A 26,985-nucleotide genomic window follows, 5' to 3' on the forward strand; every position below is an offset into this window, starting at 1 on the left:
TCCTTGGAATAGAGGATGGGGAGGTCTTGGGTCTGCGAGTCCCCAGCTCTTATCTGGACATTAGGCGTGCCGGCAGCGTTTACCCATCCCCCCGTGAGGACAGGAACGTGAACCTGGGGGCCTTTCTCAGGAAAAGAATTGTCAACGGCAATGAGCTGGTCTCCGGCTCTACATGGGCTCCCACCACGGACACTGCAGGGACAGGCCCCCGAGCTGTCAGACTTGATGGGCTCGACCCGAGGTGTACACATGCCCAGTGCCCAGCTTGCTCTGCTTCCAGAACCCTGACTGCGCCTCCTGGCCGGGAACCTCAAGGCCTCAAGGCCAGCCCCCTGCGCACACGCAGAGAAGCCCCTTCTGCCGTCACTCTCTCACCCTCACCTTGCCCGTGGAAAAAGCAAGAATGTGGGACTGTGACCATTGCCAAGATGGAACCGGCTGTGTGGTGGACCTAGCTTCACCTTGCTCAGTGTCACAGCAAACTTCACGCATGAGAGAGGCCCAGAGCCAGGCCGCAGATCAGGGGATTGCTCCAAAGTGCTGGGGACTGGACCGTGGCCTTCCTCTTGACGAAAGGGGATTTGTGATGCAATGAGGGTGATTTCTGCAGGATCTTTCCCCATTCAGCCACCCCTGGAGCAAGACTTAAGGGCATTGCTAGAAGAAGAACTGCCGAATGAGATGAACCAGGCAGGAATTATGTTACACAGCCGGGCTGAGTGCGGGTGAGGACGGGCATAGGACTGGAGCCAGGTGTCTGGCCCTCGGGGGTGCCTCTTGTGAGTCCAGGTGGGCTGGGCGCCGTCCTAGCTTCTGCTGCCATCGCTCAGCACCTGCCTTGGCAAGCAGCCAGCTAATGTGGCTGTGGAGAAAGGTGATGGGGCCTTTTCCCTTCCAGGCTCTTTGCTTTCGAGGGTGTTGGCCTGAACGTAACAGGGCTCCCTCATGGCGGAGTTGGGGCCTCAGCTGCACAGCCTTTCATGGGGGCCTCTCCCAGGGAGAGCTCTCGGCCTCCCCGCCTCCGGCAGACCCTCAATCCTGCAGGTGCGGAATGACTTTAGGTGGACAGTGGAGAGCTCTGGGGGGGTGGTTCAGAGTGGAGGGACGGAGGCCTGCAGAAAGGGGAAATAAATCACCAAACAACTTATTTCAGTAACGCTATCTGGCCCTGCAGCCCGAATGGCTCCAGAATTGCTGCCGAGGAGGGTTCACCTGTATCGATCTGGGTAGGAGTCCAAGGCTTGTCTTGATCTGCTTCCCACGGTTTATACAAGAACGACAAAGACGCAATGGTCCACGTGAAGAAGTGGAGAAGGTGCTGCTGGCCAGAACTGTGGAGCGACAGGGGCCAAGGCCCTCGGCTGACCCCTCAGCACCCCCAAGCTTCTGACTGGGACCCGTGTCAGTGTGAACCCCCTCCCTCCCCAAGCACAGCCTCTGATACAGGTTGCGAAGCTCCCTCCACGCCAAGTACCCACGGGAAGTCCCCCCACCCCAAACCCTGCCCAGGATGTCGAAACTGATCTGTGCTGACAAAGTTGGTGAAGATGTCATTTTGTAAACAGTTGTGTTTTTCCTCTGTCCAACCCAAGCCTGCTCTCTCCAGCTGAAGGTCCAGGATAGGGGCAGTCTACAAAGACAGAAAAATTTAGGTAATAACTACTCTACTCCAGCCAAGAAAAAACTGTGTCCCCATGCCCTTTTGTGCATGTAGGCAAATACTTCTGTGGGACAAACTCCTGCATGTGGATGTGTTGAGGACCATGTAACTTTGAAATGTTTAGCAGAGATTGCTAAATCACCCTGAGCAAAGACATTGGATTCTTACTCCACCAATGCTGATGAAGGCGCCTTATCAACCAGACACTGTCATTGTTTTTTAACTTTTTTCCAAAGTGTAGGAGAATGGTGACACTTCATGGTTGGGTTCATTTGAATTTCTGTTGTTAAGGAAGCTAAGCATATTTTCACACATGTATTAAAGACATTTATATTTCTTTTTCTGTGACTTCTGTGTTGATTGCTTTTCTCCAAGTTTCCTACTGGATTTTTGTCTTTTTAAAAATTACTTGCAAGAGCTCTTTGATATTATGGAAATTAAAATGTTCTGCATCACATTTGTTAAAGTCTAACCACTTGTCTCCCTTCATACCCACTAGGCTGGCAATCATCACAAACAGAGAGTATGGGACTTCCCTGGTGGTCCAGTGGTAAAGAATCTGCCTTCCAAGGCAGGGGACGTGGGTTCAATCCCTGGTCAGGGAACTAAGATCCCACATGCCACAGGGCAACTAAGTCCACGCACCACAACTACTGAGCCCGAGCGCCTCAACTAGAGAGCCCACCTGCCGCAAACTACAGAGTCCACGTGCTCTGGAGCCAGCGTGCTGCAACTGGAGAGAAAACCTGCACGCCACAACTAGAGAGAAGTCCATGTGCTGCGATGAAGATCCCACCCATCCGTCGCAGCAAAAGATCCCACATGCTGCAACTAAGCCCAACGCAGCCAAAATGTAAATAAATAAATAGAGAGATAGTAACCAGTGCGGGCAAGGATGTAGAGGAATGGAACCCTCATACACCGCTGGTGGGAAGGTAAAACGGTGCAGCCCCTTTGGGAAACCATCTAGCAGTTCCTCAAAAAGTTAAATACAGAGTTCAGGTAACCCAGTAATTCCACTCTGACCTGTGTACCAAGAGAAATAAAAGCATATGTCCACACAAAAGCCCAAATATGAAAGTTTGTAGCAGCGTTAGTCATAATAGCCAAAAAGTAGTCAAAACCCCCATGTCCACTAATTGGTGAATGGATAGATGAAACACAGGACACACATGCATGAAGGAAAGTTATTCAGTGATAAAAAGAAATGAAGTAGCAATTCATGCTGTAACGTGGGTGAACCTTGAAAACATACTAAGAGAAAGCCATACACCACAAGACATATACAGTATGATTCCATTTATAGGAAATGTCCAGAATAGGTACATCTATAGAGAAAGCAGATTCGAGGTTGCCTAGGATTGGAAGGAGGCAGGGAGATTGGGAGGGTATTGGTTCAGCCTTGCTGGGAAAGCTCATTGTGATTTTGGATGTAAAACTGTGAAGATACTAAAAGCCATTGAATCGCACATTTAAATGGTTGAATTGTATGGTATGAGAATTATATTTCAGTAAAGTTGTGTCAAAACCACCCTGCCCCTGCAGTGCGCCCCATGCGTCCCACCTGCCCTCTGGCCGCACCCCTTAAGGCAGCCGGGGTAAGAAGCACCAGCCAGCCCCTCCTGGAACCCCAGTTCCCACCATCAGGGGCAGAATGAGATGCTTCATTCGGGGCAATAGCTTCTGGAACAGTCAGTATCTGCCATTGCCGATGACCCCAAAGCAGCTGGGGTAAGCCGGCTGCGGGGGATGGAAGGGAGCGGGGCCATGCCCAGAGGGCCCAGGGGCTGTCTCCCCTCCGTACTCCGTCAGTCAGTGGAGGCCTGAGGACCAGCCCAGGACTCAGCCCCGTGGGTCCACAGCCATCGCAGCGTCAGCACCCTGCCCCGCCCTTGAAGTTTTCCCGGACCAGCTGGGTGGACCCCAGCCTGCTCCCAGGGAGAGATGTGGGCTGTCTCTACTTCTGTTGAGAGAGGCCTCAGCCCAGGCCACAGTTTTCAAACGATTCATGGGGCCAAGAGGGGAAATGGACTCGCTTCTGGACATACTATATGCTCATATCTTTGGCTCCCTTTGAGCCGAGACAAGTGAGGAAATTGTCTTTTTCCTTCGGATCTTAAAAGCAGCTGCATAGCACAGGGAGATCAGCTTGGTGCTTTGTGACCACATAGAGGGGTGGGCTAGGGAGGGTGGGAGGGAGGGAGACGCAAGAGGGAAGAGATATGGGGACACATGTATATGTATAACTGATTCACTTTGTTATAAAGCAGAAACTAACACACCATTGTAAAGCAATTATACTCCAATAAAGATGTTAAAAAAATAAAAATTAAAAAAAAAGAGCTTTTCCCATAAAAGGGAACTTAACCCTTTGCCAAATATCTTCCAAATAACATATCGTGTTCCCATTTACCTGTCGACTTTGGGGGGCGAGAGCATGTGTGAGTGTGTGCTGTACAAAGTGTGTGGCCAGATCGATGCTTCTTCTCCATCTGGCTTCTGTGTTTTCTACAAGCTCAGAAATGGCTCCTGACTTCCAGCCCAGGACTCTGTCTCACATTTGACCCTCCAGCCGGTGACTCTCAGGTCTCACAGGCCCCGTCTGGAGTTTACTTTCGGATCTCAGGTAGGAGCCTCCTTGGGCTGATGTGTATTTTTAATATCCTGGAAAGAAAAGTAGTGATTTCCCAACTTCTGAGTTCTTGGGACTCCCCTCTCTGTGGCTGAGCCAGGCCCCAAAAGCAGAGTGGGATGGAGTCCCGACCGTCCGGGCAGCCTGCCCGGGACAAGGCTGGAGATGGGGAGGAATGGCTGGCGGGCCAAGGGGGATCTGCCCTCTGTTCACCCCACAGAGGCTCATCACGCCTGAGTCTGCTGCCAGCCTTCGGCTTCGTGTCCTCGGCACCACCCCTGGCCTCCCGACCTGAGGGCCTCTGGCCCCAGGTCCCCTGAGCCTGGCTGTCTGGTGTCTCTAAGATGCCAAAGAGGGGCCACATGACAAGACACTGATGGAAAGAGCCCTGGAGGTGACTTCACTTCCAGCTGCCCATCCAAAGCACAGAAATTTAGAAAGTCAGGAGCCAAGGGACAGGAGCTGGGACTCAGCACTTGGGGCAGATGCTGGGGGCTCCTGGTGAGCCTGTGGGCTTCTGAGGGCAGAGGGTCCCCTGACAGAGGGGCTGGTCACCTGGGCAGCATCAGTGGGGCAGGGCTTACGTCACAAAGGGGCCAGAGGTGACCACTGGCAGGGAGGACAGCTGAGGGCAGACGTACCCTAACGCCAGCAGACACCCTGAGCAGGCACATGGCTGTGAACTGAGCGTGCCAGAGACAAACGGGCCGCAGGCAGGAGCCACCGAGCTCGGGTCCTGAGGAAGGAGAGAGACCGCCTGCGGCCGGCGGCCAGCTCAGGGCTCGGCCGCAGCATCGTGGAAAGGAGCTTGGTGCTCAGGTGGGTCCCAGGTTTAGCCATGCTGGATGGGAGACGGCCCAGGGCAACCGTCCCGTGTGTCTGGGCAACTGCTCCAGAGGCCACGGAGCGGGTCTGAACCGCTCCAATCCCATGCGTGTCACATCAATGCTGCCATCGCACGGAGGCCGGGCAGGAGCGGGTAGGTTACCACGGGCCAGGCCGGCGGGCGGAGGGGACCCGGTGTCCTCACGCATCAGCCTCCCCACAGGCCCGTCTCTGGGAGGCACACGGGAAGGTCTCCTCTCGCGGCCTGGGTTTGGTTGGCGATTCCTGGCAGAGGGCATGTGGGTCAGAGCGGTGTCCTGGGTGGGCAACCGAGCGAAGACCCCAGGAGTGTTCAGTGCTGGGTGTCTGTATCTAGAGCCTGACGGACACCAGGCATCTCTTGGTTTGGCCATCACGTCCTCTGTTCAGCTTGGACACTCTGTCCCCACTTCTCTGTGGCGAACACAACCCACCGACCCTGCTTTGTCTCGAGGGGCCGCTCCTTGTCTGCACCTGACACATTAACCACTGCCTCTGCCCTGTGAGCCAAATCCTGGTGACCTTCTGTGGCAGAAGGGGTTCCTCTAAAGCAACTGCACTTTACAAGCCGTGATCCCTCCTACGCGGGGGTAACACTGAGGCAGGGCAGCCCCGGTCTGAAACAGACACGCAGCCCCGTGGCCGTTTCCTCCTGTGTAAAGGGTTTCGCAGCCCCACGGGGCTCTGATGATGAAAGGCCACCCAGCACGTGCAGTGCCTACCACAGGGCCCAACCCAGCCGGCAGGGACAGGCGTGTGTGTGTGTACACGTGTGTGTGCATCCCTCCCACACGTGAGTGCACAGAGGTGTGTGTCCTTCCGGAAAGGAAGCATCCAAGATGGGAAAATGGACCGAATCGCACATGTCGCAGGCAGCCTCTTTTTTAGGCAGGCGATGTTAACCGCTGTTCTCCCCTCTCCGCCTGCAGCAGAGCTAGGAGGGGCCGGGTGCAGAGGCAGCAGGGCCCGGCCAGCCTTGCGAGGACAGGAGGGGCTCGGCCGCGCCCCTGGGCTGAGGTACCATGGCCAGGCTCCGCCCCGGCCTGCTGCTCCTGATGGCCACGGTGGCCCTCGCGTCCAGAGGTGTCCAGGCCTGGGGTTCATCAAAGGTGGTGAGGAAGTTCCAAGACATCTCCGAATCCTACGTATACGTGGAGCAGGCACTGTGGTTCGCCATGAAGGAGTACAACGAGGCCAGCAAGGACGAGTACACCTTCAAGGTGTTGCAGATTCTGAAGTCCCAGGAGCAGGTTGGTGGCTTTCACTCCCCGTTCTCTGTCCCCACACTCACATTTGTGGCAGGGCTGTCGTCCGTGGAGAGCGGCTGAGAGACACCTGAGCCAAAATTTATGAACTTTATTTTAGGGGTTTTTGGAAGAAAGTTAATGAAACTTCCTCCTTTATCATTCTGGGGTAAAACATAATATATCCATTCAAATAACTTAAACTTAGTTATAGTCACATCAGAAAACACAGGTAAGAGTCCAGAAGGGCTCCTGAAGGGGTCAAGTTTGGGACAGTTTGAGCTGATATCATCAACCTAAGCGGCTACAGGGATGGATTATAACACATTTAACAAATGAACAAACTCCACATCCAGCTTTCACTGTAAAAAGGAACCAGGGCAGAAGGGAAGGCTCTTTTTCTACAGAAAAATGCCTACTTAGAGATGTGAAAGAATATGAAACTAGAAAATCACCTTTTGCAACCACCATGGTGATAACTAACTCAGGTCGAAGATCAGCAATGAATCCTCCACCTGGTGCGGGGGGAGAGGGGGAGGGGAGGAGGAGGGAGGGGGGTGGACCGCTATAGGGGTTGCTTGTTAATTAATTACAACCAGGACACATGGGACAAATTGACACCGTGTACCTCTGATGTGACATCACTGCAAGGACACAGCGTTGCCTATATACGGCGTTCCTGCTCCAAAGGCCTGAGGGTGATCTCGAGGGACAATTAGACGAGTCCATATTATGCGGCATTCTCTAAGACCGCTTAAAAATATCAGTGCTGGGCTTCCCTGGTGGTGGCACAGTGGTTGAGAGTCCACCTGCCGATGCAGGGGACACGGGTTCGTGCCCCGGTCCGGGAAGATCCCACATGCCGCGGAGCGGCTGGGCCCGTGAGCCATGGCCGCTGAGCCTGCGCGTCCGGAGCCTGTGCTCCGCAACGGGAGAGGCCACAACAGTGAGAGGCCCGCGTACCGAAAAAAAAAAAAAAAATCAGTGCTGTGAAAGACGGGGAAGAAGAAGGAAACGGTTCTCACTAAAGGAGGCTTAAGAAACATGACGTTAAATGCGAGATGTGATCCTGTATTGTCTCTTGGATTTAAAATTATACTGTAAAGGATGTTCTTAGGGCAGTTGGAGGGTTTTGAACACGGACCATGTCTAAGATGAGTGCATTGAACCAGCGCTGTGTTTCCTGAGAAAGAGGGTTGTCCTGAGGTTTATGCAGGAGCCCGAGATGGGAGGTGGAGGGGTGAGCAATGAGAGGGGTCGGCAGAGGGTGAGGGGGCCCCACTGGGCCCGGGTTACATGTGACGCCGGCCTGACCTACACCTCTGCCCCTCTTCCTCCTCCACTCGCCCCATCTGCCCTCTAACCTGCGCTGCCCACCCTCCAGCCACCGTCAACCTGCCTCCGTTTCCTGTTTTCTTATGTGGGCAGAAGTTTCACTCAGCGTCTGGATCCCCTAAGAGGCCGGGACCCCTGGCTCCTGGCCACTTGCACGAGTTGAGGGCCCCGGGCTCCTGCTGGTTCTCCGTGTGGCCCCAGTTGTGTGGTTTGTGTTTTCAGGCAACGACACCTGGTCCAGGATGTGCGTCCCCAATGGGTGGCTGAAGTAAGACCTCATGGATGTCAATGCCCCAGGGGGCTCAGATGTGGTACCTGTTCTTAGTGAAGTTCCCGTCTTTCCCACGATGAGTCCACTTTCTTGGATGTTTTCATCTGTGCTCTCCATTTACAGAAATAGGTATAGATGGTTCTGCTTTAAAGGCAGGTATTTAATAATAAAATAAACCAAAGACCCACATAGCTCAAGACTAACGAATCATTTCATAGTGTTTGCTACTTCTTTTCACGAATGTACATTTTGTGTGTGTGTGGTTTTCTTTTTTTGTTTTTATTTTAACCAAATAGCACCAGTTATTAAAAAGGGCATTATTTCTACACTATACCACAGTGTCACCCCTGCCAAGCATGAGGTAGGTCTGCAGATGTAGGACTCTTTTCTATTCTATTTTTTTTTAATTTTTGAATTTTATTTTATTTATTATTTTACACAGCAGGTTCTTATTAGTCATTAATTTTATACACATCAGTGTATACATGTCAATCCCAATCTCCCAATTCATCACACCACCAGTCCCACCCCCCTGCCGCTTTCCCCCCTTGGTGTCCATATGTTTGTTCTCTACATCTGTGTCTCAATTTCTTCCCTGCAAACCAGTTCATCTGTACCATTTTTCTAGGTTCCACATATATGTGTTAGTATACAATATTTGTTTTTCTCTTTCTGACTTACTTCACTCTGTATGACAGTCTCTAGATCCATCCTCATCTCTACCCAATTTCGTTCTTTTTATGGCCGAGTAATATTCCATTGTGTATGTACCACATCTTCTTTATCCATTCATCTGTCAGTGGGCATTTAGGTTGCTTCCATGACCTGGCTATTGTAAATACTGCTGCAATGAACATTGGGGTGCATGTGTCTGTTCTTTTGTTTTTTTGTTTTTGTGGTACGGGGGCCTCTCACTGTTGTGGCCTCTCCCATTGCAGAGCACAGGCTCCGGACGCGCAGGCTCAGCGGCCATGGCTCACAGGCCCAGCCACTCCATGGCATGTGGGATCTTCCCAGACCAGGGCATGAACCTGTGTCCCCTGCATCAGCAGGCGGACTCTCAACCACTGTGCCACCAGAGAAGCCCAACATGTGTTTTTTTGAATTATGGTTTTCTCTGGGTATATGCCCATAAGTGGGATTGCTGGGTCATAGGGTAATTCTATTTTTAGTTTTTTAAGGAACCTCCATACTGTTCTCCATAGTGACTGTATCAATTTACATTCCCACCAATGGTGCAAGAAGGTTCCCTTTTCTCCACACCCTCTCCAGCGTTTGTTATTTGTAGATTTTCTGATGATGCCCATTCTAACTGGTGTGAGGTGATAACCTCATTGTAGTTTTGATTTGCATTTCTCTAATAATTAGTGATGTTGAACAGCTTTTCATGTGCATCTTGACCATCTGTATGTCTTCTTTGGAGAAATGTCTATTTAGGCTTTCTGCCCATTTTTGGATTGGGTTGTTTTGTTAATATTGAGCTGCATGAGCTGTTTATATATTTTGGAGATTAATCCTTTGTCTATTGATTCGTTTGCAAATATTTTTTCCCATTCTGAGGACTGTCTTTTCGTCTTGCTTATGGTTTCCTTTGTTGTGCAAAAGATTTTAAGTTTCATTAGGTCCCATTTGTTTATTTTTGTTTTTATTTCCGTTACTCTAGGAGGTGGATCAAAAAAGATCTTGCCGTGATTTATGTCAAAGAGTGTTCTTCCTATGTCTTCTTCTAAGAGTTTTATAGTGTCCAGTCTTACATTTAGGTCTCTAATCCATTTTGAGTTTATTTTTGTGTATGGTGTTAGGGAGTGTTCTAATTTCATTTCTTACATGTAGCTGTCCAGTTTTCCCAGCACCACTTATTGAAGAGGCTGTCCTTTCTCCATTGTATATCCTTGCCTCCTTTGTCATAGATTAGTCGACCATAGGTGTGTGGCTTTATCTCTGGGCTTTCTATCTTGTTCCATTGATCTATATTTCTGTTTTAGTGCCAGTACCATATTGTCTTGATTACTGCAGCTTTGTAGTATAGTCTGAAGTCAGGGAGTCTGATTCCTCCAGCTCCGTTTTTTTCCCTCAAGACTGCTTTTGTTATTCGGGATCTTTTGTGTCTCCATACAAATTTTAAGACTTTTTGTTCAGTTCTGTAAAAGAATGCCATTGGTAATTTGATAGGGATGGCATTGAATCTGTAGACTGCTTTGGGTAGTAAAGTCATTTTCATAATATTGATTTTTCCAATCCAAGAATATGGTATATCTCTCCATCTGTTGGTATCATCTTTAATTTCTTTCATCAGTGTCTTATAGTTTTCTGCATACAGGCCTTTTGTCTCCCTAGGTAGGTTTATTCCTAGGTATTTTATTCTTTTTGCTGCAGTGATAAATGGGAGTGTTTCCTTAATTTCTCTTTCAGATTTTTCATCATTAGTGTATAGGAATGCAAGAGATTTCTGTGCATTAATTTTGTATCCTGCAACTTTACCGAATTCATTGATTAGCTCTAGTAGTTTCCTGGTGGCATCTTTAGGATTCTCTATGTATAGTATCATGTCATCTGCAAACAGTGACAGTTTTACTTCTTCTTTTCCAAATTGTATTCCTTTTATTTCGTTTTCTTCTCTGATTGCCATGGCTAGGACTTCCAAGCCTATGTTGAATAATAGTGGTGAGAGTGGACATCCTTCTCTTGTTCCTGATCTTAGATGAAATGCTTTCAGTTTTTCACCATTGAGGATGATGTTTGCTGTGGGTTTGTCATATATGGCCTTTATTACGTTGAGGTAGGTTCCCTCTATGCCTACTTTCTGGAGAGTTTCTATCACAAATGGATGTTGAATTTTGTCAAAAGCTTTTTCTACATCTATTGAGATGATCAAATCGTTTTTATTCTTCAATTTGTTAATATGGTGTATCGCATTGATTGATTTGTGTATATTGAAGAATCCTCGCATCCCTGGGATAAATCCCACTTGATCATGGTGTTTGATCCTTTTAATGTGTTGTTGGATTCTGTTTGCTAGTATTTTGTTGAGGATTTTTGCATCTATATTCATCAGTGATATTGGTCTGTAATTTTCTTTCTTTTGTAGTATCTTTGTCTGGTTTTGGTATCAGGGTGATGGTGGCCTCATAGAATGAGTTTGGAAGTGTTCCTTCTTGTGCAATTTTTTAGAAGAGTTTGAGAAGGATGGGTGTTAGCTCTTCTCTAAATGTTTGATAGAATTCACTTGTGAAGCCACCTGGTCCTGGGCTTTTGTTTGTTGGAAGATTTTTAATCACAGTTTCAATTTCATTACTTGTGATTTGCCTGTTCATATTTTCTATTTCTTGCTGGTTCAGTCTTGGAAGGTTATACCTTTCTAGGAATTTGTCCATTTCTTCCAGGTTGTCCATTTTATTGGCATAGAGTTGCTTGTAGTAGTCTCTTAGGATCCTTTGTATTTCTGCAGTGTCTGTTGTAACTTCTCCTTTTTCATTTCTAATTTTATTGATTTGAGTCTTCTCCCTCTTTTTCTTGATGAGTCTGGCTAATGGTTTATCAATTTTGTCTGTCTTCTCAAGAAAGCTTTTAGTTTTATTGATATTTGTTATTATTTTCTTTGTTTGTATTTCATTTATTTCTGCTCTGATCTTTATGATTTCTTTCCTTCTGCTAACTTTGGGTTTTGTTTGTTCTTCTTTCTCTAGTTTCTTTAGGTGTAAGGTTAGATTGTTTATTTGAGATTTTTCTTGTTTCTTGAGGTAGGCTTGTATTGCTATAAACTTCCCTCTTAGAACTGCTTTTGCTGCATCCCATAGGTTTTGGATCATCGTGTTTTCATTGTCATATGTCTCTAGGTATTTTTTGATTTCCTCTTTGATTTCTTCAGTGATCTCTTGGTTATTTAGTAACGTCTTGTTTAGCCTCCATGTGTTTTGTTTTTTCCTTTGATTTCTAATCTAATAGCATTTTGGTCAGAAAAGATGCTTGATATTATTTCAGTTTTTTAAATTTACTGAGGCTTGATTTGTGACCCAAGATGTGATCTTTCCTGGAGAATGTTTTGTGCACACTTGAGAAGAAAGTGTAATCTGTTTTTTATTGGATGGAATGTCCTATAAATATCAATCAAATCTACCTGGTCTATTGTGTCATTTAAAGCTTGTGTTTCCTTAGTAATTTTCTGTTTGGATGATCTGTCCATTGGTGTAAATGAGGTGCTAAAGTCCCCCACTGTTACTGTGTTACTGTCGCTTTCCCTTTTTATAGCTGTTAGCAGTTGCCTTATGTATTGAGGTGCTCCTATGTTGGGTGCATATATATGTATAATTGTTTTATCTTCTTCTTGGATTGATCCCTTGATCATTAGGTAGTATCTTTCCTTGTCTCCTTTAACATTCTTTATTTAAAAGTCTATTTTACCTGATATGAGTATTGCTACTCCAGCTTTCTTTTGATTTCCATTTGCAAGGAATATCTTTTTCTATCCCCTCACTTTCAGTCTGTATGTGTCTCTAGGTCTGAAGTGGGTCTCTTGTAGACAGCAAATATATGGGTATTGTTTTTGTATCCATTCAGCAAGCCTGTGTCTTTTGGTTGGAGCATTTAATCCATTCACATTTAAGGTAATTACTGATATGTATGTTCCTATTACCATTTTCTTAATTGTTTTGGGTTTGTTTTTGTAGGTCATTTTCTTCTCTTGTGTTTCCCACTTAGAGAAGTTCCTTTAGCATTTCTTGTAGAGCTGGTTTGGTGGTGCTGAATTCTCTTATCTTTTGCTTGTCTGTAAAGCTTTTGATTTCTCCATCAAATCTGAATGAGATCCTTGCCAGGTAGAGTAATCTTGGTTGTAGGTTCTTCCCTTTCATCACTTTAAGTATATCATACCACCCTCTTCTGGCTTGTAGAATTTCTGCTGAGAAATCAGCTGTTAAGCTTATGGGAATTCCCTTGTATGTTATTTGTCATTTTTCCCTTGCTGCTTTCAATAATTTTTCTTTAATTTTTGCCAGTTTGATTACTATGTATCTCAGTGTGTTTCTCCTTGGGTTTATCCTGTACAGGACTCTCTGCACTTCCTGGACTTGGGTAGCTCTTTCCTTTCCCATGTTAGGGAAGTTTTCAACTATAATCTCTTCAAATATTTTCTCAGGTCATTTCTCTCTCTCTTCTCCTTCTGGGACCCCTATAATGTGAATGTTGTTGTGTTTAATGTTGTCCCAGAGGTCTCTTAGGCTGTCTTCATTTCTTTTCATTCTTTTTTCTTTATTCTGTTCTGCAGCAGTGAATTCCACCATTCTGTCTTCCAGGTCACTTATTCATTCTTCTGCCTCTGTTATTCTGCTATTGATTCCTTCTAGTGTATTTTTCATTTCAGTTATTGTATTGTTCATCTCCATCTGTTTGTTCTTCAATTCTTCTAGGTCTTTGTTAAGCATTTCTTGCATCTTCTCAATCTTTGCCGCCATTATTTTTCTGAGGTCCTGGATCATCTTCACTATCATTATTCTGAATTCTTTTTCTGGAAAGTTGCCTATCTCCACTTCATTTAGTTGTTTTTCTGGGATTTTATCTTGTTCCTTCATCTGGTACATAGCTCTCTGCCTTTTCATCTTGTCTATCTTTCTGTGAATGTGGTTTTTGTTCCACAGGCTGCAGGACTGTAGTTCTTGCTTCTGCTGTCTTCCCTCTGGTGGATGAGGCTATCTAAGAGGCTTGTGCAAGTTTCCTGATGGGAGGGAGTGGTCAGGAATGTACATTTTATTTCTTAGTTGACTGTCAGCTCAAATGCAGGTAAGGTTGCAAAAGAATCAGGTAGAAACAGGTTCCAAAAGAGGCTAGAACAGAAGTGTTTAAAACTCCTTGGCATTCCAGCTACAAGCTGCTGGAAAACATATTGAAGAAAGGGGGTAAGGAAGAATGCACCACCCCCCAAACAAAAGTAACTCCTAATGAAAGCAAACAGAAAAATGCTGGGTGAAAATTCGGATAAAAATAACATATGCCCATGTGCTATAGAAAGAAAACTGCTCTATTCCATTGGATGATTTAAGTTAAAAGTGCAAAGATCTTTATCAGCAGTGGCCACTGACAGCCTGAAGTCAAATCTGGCCCACTTCTCATATTTGTACATCCCGTGAGCTACAAATGATTACAAGAAACAAAAGAAGGAGACTATTTTGTGACATATGAAAATTACTTTACATTGAAACTTCAGTGTCCATAAACACAATTTTGTTAAGACACAGCCACACACACTTTTTGAGGGTCCTCTGGGCTGTATTTGTGCTGCAAAGCCTGGAATATTTCCTCTCTGGCCCTTGAAGAAAAAGCATGTGGCCGCCTGCTCCAGTTCATAGCTGGCTGGGGTTCTGCTGCCGATTTCACACACGGTGAAGACTGGTAGGAAAGACCGCCAATGGCAGCCTGGAGCCATGTTTACTTTGTGCTAGATCCAGTGGCTTTCTGCATGCGCACTCAGGTTTTCAAGTTCACATAGGAGGAAACAGGCACAGAGAGGTTTAGTAACTTGCCCAGGGTCACACAGCTACTAAGTAGAAGAGCCAAGATTTAAACCCAGGCTGCCTGCTCTTAATCCACACATGCTGCTGCCTCTGAGTGATGCTGGATGGGATGAAGGTGATGGGACATTGCAGCCAGCCAGGAGGGGACGGTGTCACAGGAGGCTAGGAGAGTCAGAGAGGCCTGGCCATGAAAGGAGGGAGGGGCTGCCTCTGAAGCTGGATCCCCATCTGCCTCCCTTTCCTGGGCAATTGGGGATCAAGACGGGGCTGGTGGTCGGTCAGTGGTTGTTGAGTGTGATTTGGGAAAATCTGTTTTCTTGATAATTTTTACTTGGAAATATAACTCAAAGCTAAAGCACTCCTTCTCAACTGAGCATGGATTTTGCTCCACAGGGCATTTTGGGCAATGCCCAGAGATGTTTCTGGTCATCACAACTGAAGGGGCTGCTACTGAGGTTGGGGGGGTGGAGGCCAGGGATGTGGGTCACCACCCTCTGGGCACAGCATGGCTCCCCATGGCCAAGAAGGACCCAGCTCCAAATGCCAACAGCGCTGAGGCAGAGAAACTTAATATCCAGTCATGAAAAATGTGCTAGGTGTACATTTGGACGTAGTTGAAGTAAAAAGTGAAAGTGACCACTGATTTCTTGCATCCCCCATGGACTCGTCAATCCTGGGGGCACCCCACAAGTGTCCTTTCAGACACTTAGATGCATAACTGAAAAATTTTAAGTATACTTTATATTCATGAAACTGTACTTAGAATTCTGCCTACATCCATTTTGTTTAATGCCCAGGTGACTTTTCTAGAACTTCCAAAATGTTTACTGCATTTTCCAAATTATCTCTTATTTTTCTGTGCTCAGTTATGGTGTTTAACTAACTTGGTCATTCTCATTCACATGTTGATTCCCTGACGTCTTGTAAACTTTGTTTTCCTGTTCGTTCTTTAATCGTGAGAGTGGACATTTGCCATTGTTCATCTGCATTTCCCTGTGAGACCCTTCTTGAGTACAGCGCTGACTGGAGCTCTGCATGGGGAGGGGAGGGGAGGGGAGATGCCCAGAAAGTCAGGGATTTGGGAGGGTATATGACGTGGAATAAGGCAAGGATGACTAAAAATACCAAAACTTTAAAGGGAATCGATACACTCTCAGTGGATTTCGATGAAAATGCTGTTTATTTCTAGAGCTCCAATGAGCAAACCATTAGTTTTCCCAGGAAAAATGGTCTGGCCAAAAAAAAAAAAAAAACTGTAGGAGGGAAGGAGGTGAGAAGACATCTTTTGCCCTAAGCAGTCAATGACATGTTTGTTTATCAGAAATGACAATTGATACCACATATTCTTTTATGATCTCTAACTTTAAATTACTCATGGACAGGTCACAGATAGTTTGGATTACCTTCTTGAAGTCAAAATTGCCCGGACAATGTGCAAGAAAGCTTCAGGGGGAAATGAAAACTGCTTAGTACAACGGGATCCCAAAATGCAGAAGGTAGGTGCTAAGATAGAGTTCAACAGCCTTGGATTGTCTTGCTCAACATCACCTGTTACCCTCCAAGGATTCCTCCCAGTCTCTGCCCTTGCATGGATCATGGAACTCCTAGAGATTCCCCATTTCTGACCTCCTATAGATTCGAGCTTATCTGTTTTCTTTATTTATTGAGACTTAGAAAGGAAGAAAGGGTAACTACCTGAGCTCCGTGGAAAATAAATTTTAAAACCTGATACTGTTTTAAATAGTAAAAGGCCCTATTCACTTAAGGTAGAAAGTTTAGAAATTTTCCAAAGTATTAAGTAGCTTAAAATCAACTACAGAAGAAAAAAACAATCAACTAAAAATACCTTTATGGAAAGCTTACTGCTGTCAACTTAGTTTTATACATCCTAGTTTCTTCTATATTTTACATTTGTATTTTTGTGTAGTGGGGATCACACTGTACACTGTTCCACAATTTAGATTTTTATTTAATAATAAAATCTAAGGATTTCCAAAACCGTAAAATTATTTGAGGGCATTATGTAATGAAACTATTTGACTTCGTTTAATGGTGTTTCCACATATTATTTAGTCACCCCCTGAGAATTTATTATTTAAGTTTTTCTAATTTTTAGCTATTATGAACAGTGCCATAATGAATATTCTTCTTTATTTCTGTTTGTGTGTATATCTGATTGTTGTTGCCTTGTGGGCAGAGTTCCAAGAAGTTGAATTCCTTGTCCAATATTTTTTCACCTCTTAAAGATTTTTAATATGTTAATACAGTGCTAAAGTATCCTCTATGGTTGATTTTAATAATTGGGTTTTCAATCCCTTTATCTTGCGATTGTTTCCTGTTACCCTGGCGATCACAAGTTAAGCAATTAGTTAACCCTCTGGTAAGCGTACTGCCTGCCCTCCCTGCCCTCCCTGCCCTCCCTGCCATTGCCAGGAACCAGCTCCACCCATCCTGATGCCCCTCCAGCCTGGACACCCCGCTGACCTGGCCTCAGTTCCTCCGTGGTCTGTCTGGGTTACTGGTCACTTGGTCCTATTTCCCCTCAACTTGACCCCTCAGTCTGTGTATCTTATGCAACTTCACTTCTACTGGGTGTTGCCATAAAGAGCTATTTGTACTTTATATTTTTCTTCTAACTGAATAAAGATTTTAGGTGAGAGGAGGGACACAGTGACCTCATCCACCCCAGAAGCCTGGAGCCCCGCTCCCTCTGCAGGCCCTGTGTCTCCTCCCAGCTCCCCAGCTGCAAGCTTTCCCTGGTGGAATCTGGCCAGACTCTGACACCGCTTTCCAAGGCATGCAGGACCCTGGCTATTCTTGTGGTGCTGTATACCCTGGGAAGGACCCACTGGGCCCTCCACGCCGCGTGGGGTCTCCATGGGCCGCAGGAAGTTGGCGTGTCTGGAGAAGGGCCAGAGTTGGACACTAGGGTTTCTTGAGGATAATTGGTCCTGGGCTCCAACTCTTGCCCACATGGAGCAAACGAAGCCACAACCGTGATGGCTTCAGCTCTCAGGGAGGTGAACCGATGGGGGTCCATCCCAGTCATGAGGCTGGCTGCTCTGCCATTGGGCGAACAGCTTGGGGATCTGTAGAGGTGTGGCTGGCTCAGGCGGCCTCTTGTCCCTCTTGAAGCCAAATCCTGGCACCTGGAAATAGGAACTTCTGGGGCTTTTTGACTTTTGCTTTTTGCAATTGTTCTTACAAGCTGGTTATTGTTTTTGTCTCTTTTAGATGTTTCATTGCACCTTTATTGTGGCATCCAAACCCTGGAACTTTGAACTCAATATGCTGAAGAAAGAATGTCAGCCTGTCTAATGGTCTTCTAGCACATTCTGCCGCTCTCATGAGCATTTAAAGAAGCAAAGACACTCCCAAAACATTTAAATAACACATCTGACCTATCGACTTCATTTTGTAGCCTTCTTGCTTTTCTGTGCATTCTTCAGGCGTGGAGGCTGAGGATGTGGTTCCGGGCTGTGTAGTGTCTTCTGCTCGGTCAACTCATTTACCAGCAGGAGCAGTCTGCTCCCAATGAATGGAAGAGAACACGAACCTGTTTCCGTATTTCACCAAACTCGGCACAAGTCACTTTTCGCTGACAGCTCTTTGTGTGGAACTAATAGGAAGACCCACCCCTCCACCGCTTCAGGCTGGTAGGTAGTTTCTGCAAGGCTCTGAAGATGCGTTGAGAATGTCCATCCATGGATTTCCACAGAAATCTCCCTGCCCAGGGCTCTGGAAAACACAGCAAAATGGTTTTAGAAACAGTTTTACCCCCCCCACCCCGATCCAACCCGGGAGCTAGCGGTATCATTTGGAGATTAGTGTTTTACTTTGGGTTTTGAATTGAGGCAGAAAAATGCAAGAGTGACGGTCCATGGAGAGGAGGCTGCCTTTGTGCACGTGTGTGTGTGTGTGCATGCGTGTGTGCGCTCGCACAGGGTGAGAGGTATAATCCAATGCCGCCTGACTGATCACCCCGCCCTTGGTGCTTAAGCAACGTGTTTATGTCTCCGTGGTGTCTGTGCACCAAGGGTCTGGGGTAGCTTGGCTGATGTCAGCTATCCTGAGGTCACACTCAGGCTCTGACGGCACTGCCCTCATCTGAAGGTGAGTTTGGCCCCGGAGAACCCACTCTCCAGGCGGCTTGCCCTCCTGGCTGCTGGCTGGCGTTGGCTGTCGGCAGGTGGTCTCTGCTATCCTCGGTGCGGGCCTCTCCACTTGGCCTCTCTGCGCTGGGTAAGGGAGATCGGTTCCTCTGGACAGAGTGTCCAAGAGACGGGGAGGGAAGCCACAGCGCCCTCGGTGACCCGGCTTCAGATGTGACACACCATCAACTCTTTGTGTTGTTGGTCACCTAGATCAGCTCTGGTTCAGTGTGGGAGGGGAGGCTTAAAGGTGTGATGACCAGGAGATACGGTTCGGCAGAGGCCGTGGAAGAGGCAGGCTCTCGCTGTGTGTGTGTCTGTGTGTGTGTGTATGTGTAGGGCTGGGCTGAGATGGTGAAGCGGGTCAACATGACAAGAAGGAAGTACGTTCCAAAACGTAGGTGTGGAAACTACAGCACTGGTGTGCAGGTGAGGGCCAGCCAGCCAGGTAAGTGTCAACAACCACACAGGAGCAGGTCGGAGCCCACCTGGCTGACAGGTGAACCCTCCCTGGGACTCCTCCTCTGGCAGGACTTGCCTGCGGTGAGCATCTGTGAGGGGTGGGCTGGACAGCAGGGTGCCTGACGCTCCTGAGAGGAGCCCTCCGCCAATGCAGGACTTGGGGGAGAAATACCTCAGTTCTTTTTTATAAATTACAGTGTAATTGACCTACAACACTGTGAGTTCCAACTGCACAACAATAGTCCTCTATTGTACAAAGTGATCCCGAAGATAAGTCTAGTTACTATCTGTCCCCCTATTGATACAGAGTTATTACAATGTTATTGACTGCCCCCATGCTGGACCTTCCATCCTGTACCTCATTTATAACTAGACTTTTGTACCTCTTAATCTCCCTCGCCCTTTTCATTCACCCCTCTCCCCCCAGCATAGATCATCAAGAATTTGGGGGGGGAAAAAAGAGAAAGAGTCACAACTGCACCTTCCAGCAGGTCATGTTGCTTCCCGGGCTGACCACCGCCACGAGGAAACTAGGGTCCAAATCCCACGGCCGTTCTAGCTCCCTGGGAGTCTGGGGACCAGGGCTGGGGGAGGTGCAGACGGGGGGAGTGGGCTGAGGAGTACATAGGGAAGGGACGGCCAGCTTCTGGGTGTGACCCTGTGTCCATAACCAGACAGCCCCGCCCCTTCCTGTCCACCGGAGAGGCCCGGGCAACTGCAAAGTCCTCTCAAAGTCTCCACCTGCTTATTCCTTTGTGTTGAGTCCTTATTTATTGAGCCCCAGGGCTGTGCCTGGACCCTGACACGTGGGAAAGCTGAGGAAAGTGTCCGAATGTGCCCCTGGCAGATGGGAAAGTGGGCACAGAGCAGAACACTTGGAGGCAAGGCATTTGGTCACTGATGCTGCATTTCCTTTCATGGCCCTCTCGATGCCCAGCTGCAAGCCTTGGTGACCCAGAGCCTGTGGCCGACAGGTCAGCAGCTGGGAGGGCAGAGTCCCCACTAGTCTCTCGTTTCAGGAGAGGGGGGTGCCTGCCTTAGCTGTGGGCTGCGCTTGGAGCCCAGCAATCCTGCCTCTGCCTCCGGCGAGGTGTTGCCCAGGGATGGACAACAGGGCCAGAAACCCACTTCCCTGATTCTTCAGTGCACAGATTCCAGTGGGAGGAAGGGGTCCAGCACACACCATTCCAGGCAGAGGTGCTCAGGGTCAGGGAGGAGGCTCCTCCCACCAGGACAGGTCCCTCAGTCCACACCTGCGCTCACCAAGCTAAGCAGTGCAGGTGTCCTACCTTCTGGACTAGTGAGGGATAGTGGTGTCGGGACAAACCCAGGCCCTGCAGCTCCCCTCCAGGGGCAGATGCACTGGCAAAGCCCCACGCGTGTGGGCTGACAGGCAGCACACCATCCCTGGCAGAAGCCGGGTTTGACGCCCCTCCCAGGGTCCCTCCACAGCCCCAGGAAAGGGGTGAGCTCATGAAGGGCTGGGCAGCTTCCCCACATTGGGGTGACCTCAGAGGAGACCCTTTCCCAGGAGTTGCTTAAGGAGAATTGTGGCGTCGATTCCTTGGAAACCTGATGGGAAGCACAGTGCGTAAAGGATCCTTTAAGCTTCCTTTGGCGGAAACAGCCGGGAGTCAGGAAAGGCCTCAGAGGGAGAAGGAGGAGGGGTGGGGAAGGGTCTTGGAGAGCAACTTGCCTGGTCCAGGCCCAGGTGGCAGGGGGACAAGAGCACAGCTCTGCCTATGCTGAGCAACGCCCACCAACAGCGCGGATGCCCGTGTCTGGGCTCCCCTTGGCTCTGCCGGAGTCAGGGCCTGGGAAGCCAGCCAGGTGTGTGTGGAGGACGCATCCTGAAGAAGTCCTCACACCACACAAAGGGTCCCCTCTCCAGGAGACCCTGCGACACACACTTGAGAACAGGTTTTGATTCAGGAGGTGATCGCGGGCAGCACAAGGAGAGGAGGCAAGGATGGAGAAGGTCCACGTGGCTGCTACCAAGAGTCCCAGGGCAGCCATGGGCTTCTGCACAGCCACCTCTGAATGGCCGCCCTGGGGCAGGGATGCTGAGCCTGGAGACACTGCTCAGACGCACCTGTGCTCCTACCTTGTGGCACCTGCGGCTGGCTCAGGTGTCCACGGAGGAGAGACCCAGCCCCTGGGCTCAGCCGGCTGCCCTGCTGGCAGGACAGCCTCAGCTGCCCAGCACCCAACCTCTGGAACCAGGTGGCACAAAGCTGCTTGCAGTGCTGACGTTTAATGACCAATTCTACAGGAGGAAATGACAGGGAGGAATGTCCACATTGCCCGGATGTGACACCCAGACACCTGCTCATACAGAGGACAGAACCAGAGCTGCTCAGCCACTGAAGGGCCACGGCAGGGTGTGGTCTCATTCAGCAGAGCCCTCCGAGCAGGTGTTGTTCAGGAGTTGAAACTTCGTTCTCCAGGGTTCAGTGTCGATTGTAAAGAAGCAGGTGATGGTCTACGGGACAAAGCACAGGGACAGAGAGTGGCGGGAGGGGCCTTGGGAAGCGTGTAGCTCCAGCTGTAAAGCCAGCATCCCCCCCAACCTTGCCTTCCTGGGGTGGGCAGCTGGGGGCGCAGGCTCTGGCCCTCAGTCCTGGATGTTCCCGACCTGGGACTCTCTCCTAACCCCAGAGGCACCTGGGTCATTCTCCCCTCTCCAGCTCTGTGGTCTCCAGGGACCCGTCCCCCAGGATGTCCCAGTGTGACCCATGACCCCAGCGTCCCAGCAGGGCCTCTGATCCAACTCGGGTTTGTCCTGGGGTGGGGTTTACCCGCCTTATCACCAGGGCAGGGCCTGGGAGGGAGGGCAGTGGGGCTCCTCAGCTTCCACCCCTCGGGCTCTGGGTCAGTGGCAGGGGGACCCGAGAGGGGGGCTACTCAGCCCAGGTGATGTTGTTGCCGCCCCCCTCCGCACTTCTCCTGAAGGCAGGGAAGGGAGGTGGGTGAACACCAGGGAGGGCACATTCCCGTCTCTGGCCCAGGTGACCCGGTCCCAAGTGGTCAGGAGCAACCTGACCCCAGTGTGACCTGGGGTGCAGCGGCTAGACAGGCCAGGGGCGTACAAGTGACCGGGGCTGGCCTGCCTGGCTGGGCTCCGTCCTGCAAATGCCCCTCCGTGTCCCTTGGAACGACATTGTCATCACTCCCCACACCCCCTGCCCCGAGGCAGCGTCCACAGCCTTGTAACCTGAGGGCTGCTGTCGCCTATCTTACATTGTTCACGTCTGGACTTGCTTGAAACAGACAGTTGTCAATGTCTTCGTCAAATTTCCCACACCTGGTTGGGCCGAGCTGCAGCTCCCTGGAGAACACGATGCCATTTGCCTGCGTTTGTACAGACCTTGAAGTGGACCCATTCCCTGCACCACCACCCCCCCACACACACATTCACACACACACACACACACACGAGAATACAAGCACACAGGCGCACTCACAGGATTGGGACGATGGCTCTATGAAATACCACCCCTCTCACAAAGTGCACTCTGAAGGTTTCTGTCCTCTTCTCCACTCCCTGGTCCTTCAGCCTTACAGTGTCTTCTGGCTCCATCCGGCCTTTATTTCCAACACCCAGAGTCAGTCTTGGACTCCAGGCCAAAGACCATAGACAGAGGCCCAGCTGGAGGGTGCAGGGCAGCAGGACCAGCCAGGACCAGCTCCAGTGTCCACGGAGTTAAGCCCAGCAGCGTGGAGGGCCCTCTGCCTTCCTTCTATCACTCAACCCAGAGGTGCAGAGGGAGTGACGCCCCAGCGCCCCACCACACACAAGCATTCAGACAAAGCACACACACACAACCACACACGCGCACACAACCACACACGCGCACACAGCCACACACAGGACCAGAAGTGCCCCTCCTCCGGAGTGTTCTCGGTGTTCGTGTCTGCAGCCCACGTGAAAATCACACCCCTGGTTGCATTCTGTAGAGACTGCATTGCTAGGGGAACATTTTAGGGTTAAGAATGCCATCTGGGAAGAGTGTAAATCACACTCGGTCCACGTAGGTGGGGACCCAGAGGGAGCCCAGAACACGTGGAGTCAGAGGAGAGGCTGTGAGCTCCCAGAGGCTCCTCAGGACCAGCGGGGCCTGTGACTCCCGAGCCGCTCTCCCCCTCCCTCTGTGGGCATCTCTGTGTATCTCTCTCTCTCTGTTTTTCCTAAACTAACCTATTTTAATGTTATTTCCATGAAATCTTGTCTAAATCTCTCTAATCCAGTATCTTCTGTCTGGCTCTTTATTTTTACTAAATGGTTTCATCCCCTCTTACTCCATATTTGGTCATTCTTCATTAAACAAGGTCAGAAATGATGAAAACTGAAAACACACCTTACATGTGAGTAGACTGACAGTTTAAAAAATTCCCAAGTTATTTTTTTTATAAAAGCTGAAACTAACCAAATAGAGTTTATCCCTCTATATTATGGGTTTCAAATGGTGATAGAGATCCCTTGATGACAACCCCCTCCTGACCCTCATTAGCAGCAGGTGTGGGCCCGTGCAGGAGGGGGGAGGATGTGGTACCTACCGGCTCCTTCCACGACCTCAGGATTCGCACCACCTTGTAGGCATTGCTGTCCTGGCTCCTCTGGTTGAACACATGTACGGCGTACTCCACGGTGGCAGGGAAGTAAAGCTCCAAGGTTGCCTGGTCTTCAACATTCCCTTCCCCTTGGGGCTGCCAGCCGTGAGTCACCACGAGCTGGGGACCTAAGAGAAGCAGGAGCAGGGCCCAGGGCTGAGCCCACCTGCACGTCCACTGCTGACACAGCATGGCTGTGGGTGCCCGGACACCCAGGCTTCGCCCTTCCCTGCGCCGGCTCCCACCCAGCCTCCCTGGACATTGGGCCAGTTCATCTGCTCCGGGACATACTCCTGGCCCTGGTCCTCCCCTCTGGCATCACACCCTGTCCCTTCCCTCTTGTGACCCTGCCTCCTCCATCCAAAGCTGATAAAATTGCCTCCTGTTGAGGAAAGAGAAGCGAGACCCAGGCAGGGTGGGTGGAGAAGGACCAGCCGTGGAGGAGGGACCCCTGCAGCTGAAGCCCAGCCATACACCCACCTCGGCACCTCAGTGGGAGGGGAGGCTGAGTTGTGTGTCCCAGTTTCGGACGCTGAATCAAGGACACAATTGCAAAGGGGTGAATTGGAAGGGGGTCTCTGGACGCAGCAGTAGGTGCGGGTCAGCGAGAAGAGGAGGGACAGAGCCAAAGAGGATGAGTGGCCCAGAGCCAGCTTGTGGGTGACAGAAGGCGGCCTGCCCAGAGGGGAAGTGTATTCACGCTAAGAAAGCAGCAGAGGGCCGAGGTCTGGACAAGTGCAGGTGTGTCCTTGTCCCCCGTGGCCCCCAGCCCCCTCGAGTTCTGGAACACAGACGCCCCAGCCCCTGGGCGGGTGCTGGGGGAGAAGACTTGCAGGTCCTAGAAGCAGGAGCTTCTCGCCAAATCCCTGCGTCTCCCATGACACAATCACTCCGCCCTGGGTTCTCAGCCTGGGGCCTGGCTAGCTGATGGACACGCCCTCCCTCCAGAGGTGTGACCGGAGGGTGGCCACTGACACACCCTGGGCCTGGGTGCCCCCTTGTCGGGGGCTGTCACCGGAGGAGGCAGAGTGAGTGAGGGGGAAGCAGAGAGAGGGGAGGAAGCCAAGGCGCTCAGGAGGCTGAGCTGAGCCCACAGGAGATGCCAGTGTCTCGGCGCCTCGGGGCCACAGCTCAGCAGGCACACGACTCCTGTGTGCTGGGTTTGCGTCCGAGGAAGAGACCGTCACAGCCTCCAGCTGGGGCACAAACCAGCTCTGGGACGATGACACAGCACACTCTTTCCAGACAAGACTTTGCCTCTGTGCCCCCAAAACAGGCCTTTATCCTCTGTCCGCAGCTACTGGAGCACTTCCGAGGGGCCCAGCATCCCCCAGAGGCCTGTGGATGCCCCCTACCCTGGGCCTTGCCCTCCTCCAGGATCCTGACCCAGCAGGTCTGTTCAGGCCCGGAGAATGTGCCTCTTAGTCGGTTCCCAGGGGACGGTGCTGTCCCTGCCTCTGGTCCACACGTTGAGTAGCACAGTTCAGGGTCCCCGGGAGTGGCCACAGCAGAGTCACAATGGGAAGTCACTCACTTGTGTGGGCTGGGGGCTTGAGAATGGTTTCTGGTGGCCACACTGGATCAGAGAAGGAGTAAGGATACCACGCCTGGGGACAGAGAAAAAGGTGGGTTTCTAGAAGCCCGGCATCAGTGAGTAGACGGTGCCTATGGGGGGAGAGAAGGGGCTTTGACCCTGACTTTCTGTCCCCCCACCCCACCCCCGCCTGACTTGCTTAGAGCTGCTGTCTTCCCGGGAGCAGGGGCTCTGAACCCTGCCCAGGCCTCCCCTCCTCGGGGTGCCCAGGTGCCCGAGACCAGCTCACATCTCATCCTCCCCCCACTCCTCCCTGAGATCTTGGCCTGGCCCTCGGCAGTGAAAGCTCAGAGCCCTAACCACTGGACTGCCTGAGAATTCCCTGTGATTTTTTTTTTTTTTTTCCAAGCAGTTTCCATGGTCACCGTTCCCTGGTGTCCAAGCACAGGACTCAGTCCTGGCTGGAAGATGTCGTTTTGCCATTTGGTGTTTGCAACAAAGAAGCAAGGCAATATGATCAGGTGTGAGAAGCAACCAGACGTGCAGGAAAACCCGAGAGAGGTTGTGTCTCTGGACCACCATTCAACCTCGAAGCAGAAGGATGTTGCATTCATGTGGATGGACCAGGAGGAAATTTTAGTGACGGAAGCCAGACAGAGGACAAAACACTGCTTGATTCCACTTTCATGAGGACTCCAAAGTACTCAAAGCAGAAAGTGGAATGCTGGCTCCCAGGGCTGGAAGGAGGCAACTGGAGGGGATGTTGGTCAGAGGATATAAATCTTACTTACAAGATGGACAATTTCTGGATGTGTACTCTACGACATAGGGCCTGGAGCTGACACTGCCGTGGACTTGCACCTGGGCTGACAGGTCAGATGTTGAATAAGTGCTCTCAACACCGGAAAAGAAAAACATTAAACAAAAACGTGAAGGTGATCCGTGTATAGCCTGGACAGCGGGAGCTTTCTCACGTGGATCCCAACCTCCAAACTCTTAAGTGTACACATTGGATGTGTGCAGCTTTTGTCTGTCAGTCATATTTTCCATAAAGTGATGTAACCAAAAAAATCCACAACAGGTTGTCCATTTTCTCAGATGGCTGTAAGTTCACTAAAGCTGCAAAGGAAACGGAAGTGACGTGGCTTTTTTTGCCGGAGAGTGAATATCCAGGTGTAGGAGTGAGATGAGGTTTTCAGCAATTGTAGGAACGTCTCAGTGGATTTTCGGGGGGAACAGGCTGTGGAGACGTGAGTGAGTCCTGACACACACCTGGATGGATAGCAAGTATCTCGACAGAGGCCAGCAATGCCCACAGTGGCCACTCACACTTTGTCACCAGAGGAGCCTGAAAAACACGGGTCTGTCCTGTGCATGTCCTGAGGGCAAGCAGACCTGTGCATTCAAAGCGGGTGTCCACACACACTCTCATACGAGGGACGGTGTGGACCCCTGTGCACAGCATCTCTCCTCTCAGTGCAGCCCAGGAGAGGACGGCATGGCCACAGCCAGCCCGGGACACAGCACGTGGACACGACTGGCCCTTACAAATGTGTACAGAGCCCCCGAGTCCTTGGTGGTCTGGTGGTCTCCCTTCCCAGACTGAGAGCTACGGACACATCCAGACAAGAGCCCAGGGAAGAAGGGTGAATGTGGGCCTTAGGCTGGGAGGCCCTGAGACGTGGGCACAGACAGAGCCGGGGCCCAGGAAACCC

At 49.9% G+C, this 26,985-nt stretch overlaps 2 protein-coding genes across 3 annotated transcripts; one reads left to right on the forward strand and one right to left on the reverse strand.

Annotated features, from left to right (window-relative positions):
- The first annotated feature begins 4,939 nt into the window (after positions 1-4,939).
- LOC117308179 (cystatin-13) lies at positions 4,940-17,917 on the forward strand. Of its 2 annotated transcripts, none has more exons than XM_073793300.1 (4): positions 4,940-5,111; positions 6,086-6,406; positions 15,895-16,008; positions 17,747-17,917. In XM_073793300.1, exons 2-4 carry the CDS (start codon positions 6,179-6,181, stop codon positions 17,828-17,830), a joined length of 426 nt encoding a protein of 141 aa, XP_073649401.1. In that variant the 5' UTR covers positions 4,940-5,111; positions 6,086-6,178; the 3' UTR covers positions 17,831-17,917. The 2 variants fall into 2 exon arrangements, with proteins under 2 accessions (XP_073649401.1, XP_033696134.1); XM_033840243.2 differs by having other exon boundaries at positions 6,089-6,406.
- A 3,549-nt stretch (positions 17,918-21,466) lies between these two features.
- LOC117308180 (cystatin-9-like) lies at positions 21,467-23,957 on the reverse strand. Its single transcript, XM_033840244.2, has 3 exons — positions 23,687-23,957; positions 22,366-22,492; positions 21,467-21,607 (listed from the first exon to the last, which is right to left on the reverse strand). Exons 1-3 carry the CDS (start codon positions 23,926-23,928, stop codon positions 21,515-21,517), a joined length of 462 nt encoding a protein of 153 aa, XP_033696135.1. The 5' UTR covers positions 23,929-23,957; the 3' UTR covers positions 21,467-21,514.
- Between the last annotated feature and the right edge of the window lie 3,028 nt (positions 23,958-26,985).

The sequence above is a fragment of the Tursiops truncatus genome, chromosome 15 (assembly GCF_011762595.2).
Source record: "Tursiops truncatus isolate mTurTru1 chromosome 15, mTurTru1.mat.Y, whole genome shotgun sequence".
In the NCBI taxonomy this organism is placed as follows: domain Eukaryota; kingdom Metazoa; phylum Chordata; class Mammalia; order Artiodactyla; family Delphinidae; genus Tursiops; species Tursiops truncatus.